Source organism: Amblyraja radiata, chromosome 4 (genome assembly GCF_010909765.2).
Source record: "Amblyraja radiata isolate CabotCenter1 chromosome 4, sAmbRad1.1.pri, whole genome shotgun sequence".
Taxonomy (NCBI): Eukaryota; Metazoa; Chordata; class Chondrichthyes; order Rajiformes; family Rajidae; genus Amblyraja; species Amblyraja radiata.
Window position 1 is genome coordinate 3,479,649 of NC_045959.1, and position 10,462 is coordinate 3,490,110.

General features: G+C 43.0%; 1 protein-coding gene across 1 annotated transcript in view; it reads right to left on the reverse strand.

Annotated features, from left to right (window-relative positions):
* The window catches only part of timm21 (translocase of inner mitochondrial membrane 21), a 34,616-nt gene extending 25,760 nt beyond the window's left edge, over positions 1 to 8,856 (reverse strand). Inside the window, exon 1 of the mRNA XM_033018919.1 lies at positions 8,421 to 8,856. Within this exon, the coding sequence (XP_032874810.1) occupies positions 8,421 to 8,841 (421 nt within the window). The 5' untranslated portion in view covers positions 8,842 to 8,856. The remainder of the gene's footprint in view (positions 1 to 8,420) is intronic.
* Between the last annotated feature and the right edge of the window lie 1,606 nt (positions 8,857 to 10,462).

Genomic DNA, 10,462 nt, shown 5'->3' on the forward strand with positions numbered 1-10,462 from the left:
GGGGGAAATCCTTTAAAACCGAGATGAGAAGAACTTTTTTCACACAGAGAGTGGTGAATCTCTGGAACTCTCTGCCACAGAGGGTAGTCGAGGCCAGTTCATTGGCTATATTTAAGAGGGAGTTAGATGTGGCCCTTGTGGCTAAGGGGATCAGAGGGTATGGAGAGAAGGCAGGTACGGGATACTGAGTTGGATGATCAGCCATGATCATATTGAATGGCGGTGCAGGCTCGAAGGGCCGAATGGCCTACTCCTGCACCTAATTTCTATGTTTCTATGTTTCTATGTATAGATGGGGCAAGAGCTAGCACATGATAGATAGTTCCAGATGAAAAGAGGTGGATTATTGGATGGAGTCAGTTGGAAGTGGCGTGGAGTTAACAACAACAGTGGTTGGGCTATGACTGGTGGAGATAACCAGGAGCTGCAGATGGTTTGTGGTCATAGAAAACATAGAAACATAGAAACATAGAAAGTAGGTGCGAGAGTAGACCACCAGGTCCGTCGAGCCCGCACCGCCATTCGCTCATGGCTGAACACTAAACAGACACACTTACCCACAAACAGTAGACACAAGACACAGAACACAAGACACTACCCTCCCCTTTATACCGCTATCACCCCTCTCCACCCCAAGAACCACGTGATCTCCTGGGGGAGGCAAAAAAACGGATAAAAACCCAGGTCCAATTCGGGAAAAAAAATCCGGGAAATTCCTCTCCGACCCCAATCCAGGCGATCGACACTTGTCCAGGAGATCACTCAGGTCTTACTATACTAACCATACCTAGGTCCATATCCCTGCCCTCTCCCCGTAGCCCCTTATCCCCTCGGCAGCTAAAAAACCATCTATTTTAGACTTAAATATATTTAACGTAAAACGGTCTGGATCATTTTCAAAGTCATTTAATGAACGGTCCACAGTCTGGAAGAACTATCCTTCAGCGACAGTTGGACAATCATATTGTCAGAATCGTATATTATACAGCTACTGTCCTTTACAACTCCATCATAATGCCTGCGTTGTCCTATCACATCAGAAGAACTGGGTTCCCAGAGGTACATGTCCTTGAAGCCCTGGGAATCTTCAATATTCACAACTGAACAAGGATTCCTCCTGTTCAATCCGAGCTACTCCAATCTCTCAATCAATCAATCAATCAATCAATCAATCAACCAACCTTTATGGTCATCTTGCAAAGCAACAGTTGTACATTGCAAAATGAGAAGACGTTTCCCAGAGAAAGCATCGCACATAAAACTTAAACATTTCACACATAAAATAAAAACAATAAAAACAATCCAGTCCCTGATAAAAACAATACTAATAGTTAAAAAGTGCAGGTAAAAAACAGCAACATTAAAAATACGTTAAAACAGTCATAAATTGTCCAGCGCAGCTGATTTACGTGGCCAGTGACAGAGTTGATATTAACTTGTCAGTGTAAAGCAGCAGAATCAGGTGGAGTGACTGTTTAGCAGCCTCACAGCCTGTGGCAGGAAGCTGTTTAGCAGTCTGGTTGTCCGGGCTTTGATGCTATGGTATCTCTTGCCTGATGGCAGGAGATCCCGGTGTGTGTGGAGGGGGTGTAGTTTGTCCTTTGCTATGCTCAGTGCTTTTTTCAGACAGCGGCTCTGGAACAGTTCTTGTACCGAGGGTAGGGAGACGCCAATGATCCTCTCTGCTCCCCTCACTACCCTCTGCAGAGCCTTCCTGTCTGACCAGTTACAGTTGGAGTACCACGTGTTCATGCAGTACGTGAGTACAGACTCCACCGTGCCCCTGTAAAAAGTCCTGAGGATGTTGGTGGGGAGTGAGGCCTGTTTGAGTTTCCTCAGGTAGTGCAGTCGCTGATGGGCCCGTTTGACAATCCCAGTGTTGTTCCTGGACCAGGTGAGACTGTCTGTAATTTGCACCGAGGAACTTTATGTTCTCCACTCTCTTCACCAATCAGAACTTCAACATGTTAAATACTAGCCAGAAGAACCACTGAGAAATACAAAGGCTCAGAATGTACTCCAGAATTTGGTCACCATTGATCTGTAAAGGTGGCAAGAAAATCAGTGAGGGATAAACCTCCTTCCTCATCCGCCAACATATCCCTGAGTGACTGCTACATGATCCTTGAAGAGATGGTGTTCCATCTTCACGTTTAGTGTCTCCATCATTTTGAGTGGCTCTATCACCAAATCAAATGAGACAGTTTGAAAACTGATTTGGCAGCTCAAAATTGGACATCATCATCAGTAGAACCATATTCCTTCTCACTGTTGAGCACATCCCTCACTCAACTATTACCAATGACTCGGAGGGCTATCACAGACTTAATGTGTGTAGAGAAGAATGCCAAATGTATGCCCAGATACACACATAAGGATAAGCCAACCTCATGAAGATTATAGTCAGAATTACATGCATCCTAAATAGTGGAAACAATATGCTGTAGATAAACCATGCAATACTCCAATCACATTCCTGACTAGATGGTGCAATTCTGTTGGTTGTGGGATTGCATGACACTACCTATTGCACATTTCTTCTATTGTTTAGGATGCATATGATTTTGACTTGCATCATCATCTGGTTAACACTTCATTTTGGGTATGCCCGCGCACACTCTTGGGATTCTCCTTTGATTAAGCAGCTAACAGCATCATATCTTAAGTCTGAAGAAGGGTCTCAACCCGAAACATCACCCATTCCTTCTCTCCAGAGATGCTGCCTGTCCTGCTGAGTTTCTCCAGCATTTTGTGTCTGTTAACAGCATGAGTAGGTGGCCTTGTGACATCACCTTCAAAGATGGTGAGATTAGCTGGAACAGAACACTTGAAGGAGAAACATTTTCCATCATTTTTAGCCAATATGGCCAAGTTGATGACATGCCTCAACTTTTTCCTGAGGTATCCACCATCTGCGCTATTTTAAACCAATTTACTCCACACAGTAATAAAAGGTTTATTGATCTGGACACATTTCCTCTTGCAGATGGTGATAAATCTCTGGAATGTTCTGCTCCAGAGAGTTGTGGAAGTCAATTCATTTAAAATATTTAAAGTGGAGAAAGATACACTTTTGAAAAAATGGGAGAATGAGGGTGATGGAGGACTGGCACAGGAGTTGATGCATGAGGTAGATCAGTCATGATTATATTGAATAGCAGGGCAGGAGTGACACCAGATGGATACAGATGTATGATACAACACTGACATCTGACAATGTGGATTGTTGCAAAAGTACATCCTGCCGCAAAGAGCAGGACAAATCCAATCGGACGAACTACTGCCTGTAGTCTCCCGGCAAAGTGGAGAGAAGTTTAGGGGTAACATGAGGGGGAACTTCTTTACTCAGAGAGTGGTAGCGGTGTGGAATGAGCTTCCAGTGGAAGTGGTGGCGGCAGGTTCGTTGGTATCATTTAAGAATAAATTGGATAGGCATATGGATGAGAAGGGAATGGAGGGTTATGGTATGAGTGCAGGCAGGTGGGACTAAGGGAAAAAAAAAAAATTGTTCGGCGCGGACTTGTAGGGCCGAGATGGCCTGTTTCCGTGCTGTAATTGTTATATGGTTATATGGTTAAAGTGTTCCATTAACCCTTTCAAGTGGAACTTACTGCCACCAACCTGCACAATAATGATCAAATAGGTAGCAAATGGACTACTTGCCTCCAGACCAATCTAGCCTTGTGTCCAAGCATGGAGGTGGGGGACATATTCCAGAGGTGAGGCAAGAACCTTCACATTTTACGATAATTATCCCAGAGCTGATTGAGTTAATGAATGCATCTCTTGAATTAACTCACCTCTGGAGTCCACAAGCCATCTTCCACTATCTAAAATTCACAAATGTCTGGTCGAATAAAGGCCAAATATTACTCAAGAAACTTAATATCCTCTTAATCTGCACCAGTTTACCACCCCAGGCAGTCCCTCCTTCCACCATATAGTGGATGAGTTACCATTTACAAAATGCACAGTAACAATGTGCCAATTTTCTTCAAAGCAAGTAGTAAATCTCCGACCATTACTATGTAGAAGATCATAGTCAGCAAACAGGCCCTTTGGCCCACACTAGTCCCACCTGCCTGTGTTTGGCCCACATCCCTCTAATCCTACCCTAAGCATGTACCTGCCTAAAATGTTGTGATAGTACCTGCCGCAACTTCCTCCTCAGGCAGCACTTTTTACAGGGTCTGCCATACAGTATAAATACTTTGGCAACAAAAAAACAATTAAAGGCCACATATCCCGCACTATTACCTCTTGACTCTACAAGACTTGAGTCTATATCTTCCACCATCTAAAATTCACAAATGTCTGGTTGAATGAAACTCCAATATTACTCCAATGACGCCACATCAATGTCTTGTACAACTGTAACATGACCTCAAAACTTCTATACTCAATATTCTGACTGAATAAGGCCAATGTGCCAAAAGCTGTCTTGACCATCCTATCTCCGCGACGCCACTTTCAAGGAACCATGTACCTGTACCTCTGGATCCTTCTGCTCTACAACAATCCCAGAAGCTTGGCATTCCAAAACAAAATTACTTTGAAAGATTTTATGATTCTTATTATGGAACTATGTACAAGATGGTGATTCTTTGCGTGGTGGCTGATGTGGATCTACTATCATCTGATACAATTGCTCTATTCTTTTAAATCTCTTAACTATTGTACTCGAGTTTGGCTTGATTGTATTTATGCTTTGTATTACCTGATTTGATTGGATAAGCATACAAAACAATGCTTTTTACTGTCCCTCGGCACACATGACAATAATACACCTAAACCTAATTCACTGTGTAGGCCCTGCCTTAGTTTGGTTTCCCAAAATGCAATACCGCGCACTTCTCTGTATGAAACTATATTAAGCATTCCACAACCCACCTGCCCAACGATCAAGATCCTGTTGCAATTTTTGACAACCATTTTCGCTTCCTACACAATGAGGAAAAACTTTTTTACCCAGAGAGTTGAGAATCTGTAGAATTCTCTGCCACAGAAGTCAGTGGAGGCCAATCCACTGGATATTTTGAAGAGAGAGTTAGGTTTAGCTCTTAGGGTTAAAGGAATCAAGGGATAAGGGGGGGAAAAGCAGGAACTGGGTACTGATTTTAGATGATCAGCCATGATCATATTGAATGCAGTGGTGGCTCGAAGGGCCAAATGGCCTACTCCTGCACCTATTTTTCTATGTTTCGATGTTTCTAATACCACCCATTTTAGTATAATCTGCAAGTTTACTAATCACTAATCTGAGCCTATGCCTGTTACATTTGTCTGAAAATACCCAAGAGTACAAATACTTGCAGTGCCACACACCGTGCTGTATTAGTTGATACAAGGAACTGCAGATGCTGACATCTTGACCAATGCAAAAAGTGCTGGAGGAATTCAGCTGATCAAGCATTATCTGTGGAGGGTTTTGGGTCAGGCCTTTTTCAGACTGGTTGTAGTAGGAGGTAGAGAGCTGAAAGAGAGGTGGAGGCAGGACGAAGCCTAGCAAGTGGTGGGCAAGGAGTGTCTGATTGATAGATGGGTGGTGTAAGGCTCGAGGTGAAAAGGAGACAAAAGGGTGTCAGATTGGAGTAAAATATAAAGCCAAAATGGAGGGAGAGAGGTAGATTGAAGGGGATGAGAGAGAGAGGAAGGGGAAGGGGAAGAGAGAATAGAGAGAGTGATTTGGTGCTAATGTGGAGGTTGAGACAATATGGAATTGTTAATGGTAAACAAAAGTGTTGGAGAAACTCAGCGGGTGAGGCAGCATCTATGGAGCGAAGGAAATAGGCAACGTTTCGAGCCGAAACCCTTCTTCAGACTGATGTGAGGGTACGGGACGAAGAAAGGAAGAGGTGGAGCCAGTGGGCTGAGGGAGAGCTGAGAAGGGGAGGAGAAGGTCAGGACTATCTGAAATTGGAGAAGTCAATGTTCATACCGCTGGGGTGTAAACTACCCAAGCGAAATATGAGGTGCTGCTCCTCCAATTTACAGTGGTCCTCACTCTGGCCATGGAGGAGGCCGAGGACAGAAAGTTCAGATTCGGAATGGGAGGGGGAGTTGAAGTGCTGAGCCACCTGGAGATCAGGTTGGTTATTGCGAACCGAGCAGAGGTGTTGGGCGAAGCGGTCGCCAAGCCTACGCTTGGTCTCACCGATGTAGAGCAGCTGACACCTAGAGCAGCGGATGCAATAGATGAGGTTGGAGGAGGTGCAGGTGAACCTCTGCCGCACCTGTAAAGACTGCTTGGGTCCTTGCATGAAGTCAAGGGGGGAGGTAAAGCGACAAGTGTAGCATTTCTTGCGGTAGCAAGGGAAAGTGCCTGGAGAGGGGGTGGTTCGGGTGCCATCCCATTCCCAATCTGTCCTGGGCCTCCTCCGTTGTCTTGGTGAGGCCCAGCGCAAATTGAAAGAACAGCACCTCATATTTCGCTTGAGTAGTTTACACCCCATCGGTATGAACCAAAGATCCTATAGCGGATCCTATTGCTAAATGCAATGGGCTGACGTGTAGTACGCAACGGAACGGAACGTGGGCCTTTTTTTCATCCATTTCCGTAACCGGACCCGACCCGACTCGCAGTGTAATCAACGTTGCGGGAGAACAGTTTGTGTTAATAAATTAAAATTCCGAAAATGAGGAGAAGATTTTTATCAAATAACTTTTTTCGAGGATGTTTACGTAACCGGCTTCCGTCTCCGCACTATTATCCTATGGGATCGTTGGTGCGGAGACAGAAGCCGGTTATGGAAATGGGGTCTTAAATTACCCATGAATCTGCCCGTGACCGTACTACGTCTTTTTTGTCGAGTGGACTATCTTGCTCGCTATAGGATCTTTGGTTTGAACATTGACTTATCCAATTTCAGGAAGCCCTTGCTTTCACTCTCCATCCCCTTCCCCTTCCCAGTTCTCCCACTAGTACTACTGTCTCCATCTACATTGTTTCTTTGTCCGGCCCCCTCCCTTGACATCAGTGGAAGCAAAGCGGAGCAGAGCCACATCAGTCTGAAGAAGGGTTTTGGCCTGAAATGTTGCCTATAGGGAGGTTTCACAGCAGTCGGGTCACGACCCATGACCCGTACTGTTGCTACGCTACTCCAAATGGATTACACGCGATGAACTGCAGGTAGGCACTTACCATTGTTTCCAGCGTAGTGGGCCCGTTAAAACCCGCTGAAATTGTCAATTTTTGCGCTGTAAATAATTATGGAAATCGGGATAAGCGTGTGAGACATTTAGCATACTTCAGAATTCCAAAAGTGAGGAGAAATGACGGTAGATAGAAGCGAAAGCTGAAGGGACAACAACAGACAGAGTGCTTAGCGAACATTGGCCGTTTGCTCACTGCATTTCATCAACTAAGGCATTATTTGTGTTTTTTCTTGATTCCTTTGGCATCTAAAAAGTTTCAGAAATGATAAATCTGGCTGTAATTTTTTTAAATCGCCCATAGTTCTCGTGGGTTTTTACATACAAAATGAAAACACATCTGAAGAAAAATTTACAACCAGATTTATCACTTTGAGAATTTTTAGATGCCAAAGGAATCAAGAAAAACACAAATAATGCCTTACTTGATGAAATGCAGTGAGCAAATGCGATAATTCCCAATATTTTCAATGTTTACCAAGCATTTTAGCTGTTGGTGTCCCTTCAGTTCGCGCTTCTCTATACCTTCATTTCGCTCCACTTTTGGAATTCTAAAGTTGGGTACGTGTCTCTCACACTTACCCCGACTCCCACAATTTTTTTCAGCGCAAAAATTCAACATTTTGGCGGTTATTAACAGGTAGGAAAGTACGAATTTCTAGCATTAATAACATATACCGGAAGTGACGGATGTCCTCCAGATGGATTTAGCGGCTCCGTGCGTCGAGCCCTCTGACCCAGTGACCTTTCGTGCAATCACCCTATTTCCTTCGCTCCATAGATGCTGTCTCACCCGCTGAGTTTCTCCAGCACTTTTGTCTACCTTCGATTTTCCAGCATCTGCAGTTCCTCCTTAAACACATTTCCTTCTTCCTCCTTTATGTCTACAAAGCCCTCAATGAACCACTGTTGTTTACTATATTTAAGAGGGAGTTAGATGTGGCCCTTGTGGCTAAAGGGATCAGGGGGTATGGAGAGAAGGCAGGGATGGGATACTGAGTTGGATGATCAGCCATGATCATATTGAATGGTGGTGCAGACTCGAAAGGCCTACTCCTGCACCTATTGTCTATGTTATACTATTCTTATACCAATGCAAAGCACTTTGGCCAACGAGAATTGTTTTTTAAATGTGCTGATAAATAAAAGTGACTTGACTTTGATCTGAAGAAGGGTCTCGACCCGAAATGTCGCCAATTCCTTCTCTCCATAGATGCTGCCTTACCCGCTGCACAAACACATTGAAACTTTTAGTACGGAGGGATTACCTTTATAAACTGTGGAGACAGGCGGTGAGCTTCTTCTTAATGTCACTTTGCTGTCTTGCTTCCTCTCGGGAACTGCATTATTTCTTCTCAGTGTGGTATCGGTAAAAATGCATCGACTGGAAACTAATCTAAAGCAGTAAAGTGAATCCAGATTGTGTTGTAAAGAGCTGACTGTGGCTGCCCCGGGCTTCATTGGGATTGAATTACAGATTGGGGACAGCCCCAAATCATCCAACCGCATTTGTGTCTTAAACTGGGGCACGGGTCTGACTCCACGCGTGCGAACGGCTCGTAAAAGTAAAGCACTGGCCATGTTATTTGCAAAGCAGACGGAATATATTTGTCCCTCAATCGTAACTACCTCGCAGCCATTCTTCAGCTGAATGGGGATTTGAACAGATGTGTGGGACATGTAGTCCATCGCGCTTATTGCTTGGAAGAATACAACACTTGGTAAACTACAACTCCCATGATGCATATTTATTTGCCCTCTGCATCGGTTTCGGCTGTAATGTCCACGGTGCCTTCCGCAAAAAAAAGGGGAGGCGCGTTTTATTTAGGTCCGTAGGTCCAAGTCACAGAGAAATTGCTAGTTTCTTAAATGTAATGCAAAAGCATCTCTTAAAGGTGCTAATTAAGATATCACTGGAAACCCAATGAACAAAGTGACATAATGGGGAGAACAAATAATTAATGATATTATAAGAGTAAAGCAAAAATCCAATTCAATGATCGCGTTATTACTGGTAAAAAATGGTCAGATCTGACTTTCATGTAACCACCATTTATTAAACGACTCATCTCCATTACATCTCCATTGGGGGTTGCAAACGTTACATTTATGCGAATGCCAATTTCGGTGTTCAAGGGAGGAGACATTTTAGACCAGTTTTACACCAGTTAGTAGCAATGTTACAAAATTTTGAGATTTTAAAAATCAAGTCTGCGATTCATCCCATCAGATAAAGCATAAAAATAAATTTAATTTGACACCTTATTCACTTTCATATCTTCAGTATTAAAAAAGTTATGACCATTTTCATACTCTGAATTTAGCATCTTTTTCCCTATTGCTTTTCCATTGACTTAACTCAAAAGCTGTGATCGAGGACAATCAAAATTCATTAAATGAAATTTTCAGTTATTATAGATTGAAGCATTCTGAAACAAATATGAAACAATCTTACTTGGATGACTTGAAATTAAAGCATATACCTTAGTTAGTTATCTAATTGTAGCTAATTACAAAATTCAATCACTAGATCTAAACATCTATCCATTTCTTAAGAAAAGGTTAACATTTTTGAATAGCCTAAGTGTCCAAATAACATTCACACAATAATTCACAATATAACATGATTTTTAAATCTCATTGTCATGAATTTATAGGCCAAATGGAAGGAATTTAGTGTTTAATTCCTGTAAATTAATGGCCATTTTAATCATCTTGCGAGTGAGATTTTGTGGAACGCGATCGATTGGAACGTTGCGGTTTGCAGTGAATTTAAACCCCATATCGGCAGGAAATACGCTGCCGGTTCGTATATTTACATATTCACATTTTCGCTGATGAAATTTTGATTAAAGTAATCCTAAGAAGCAAGTTTATATGTAAAATAAATGACTTACCTTATTTTTTGTCCCGTACGGGAGATCCGTCCAGTTGTCGGCGTTGACGGTGTTAGAAGTCACTTTTTTATTTTACTCTAACGATTTAATTGTCCCGCAGTTTAAAAATAAAGTCACAGAACGGCAGTCGGAACGATTATTCAGCATTAGGTAGTAGCCCGAGAAGATATATATCGGACAGGCAGGAGAAAACGGCATTTTAACCCCGCCCCCCCCCCTCCTCAAAGGCGTCAAAGTCGCGCACACGGCCAGTGGCAGAACTCAGGCGCCGCTGAAGGTAAGTTTTGTAATATACCATCAGTTAGCCTGATGTCTGTCTTTCGGAAAATGCAGGAGTTCATAAATAAGCAGTATTAATAGGCGACATGTAAGATAAATAGTATGATTAAGTAGCATCAACATTGTTTTAAGAT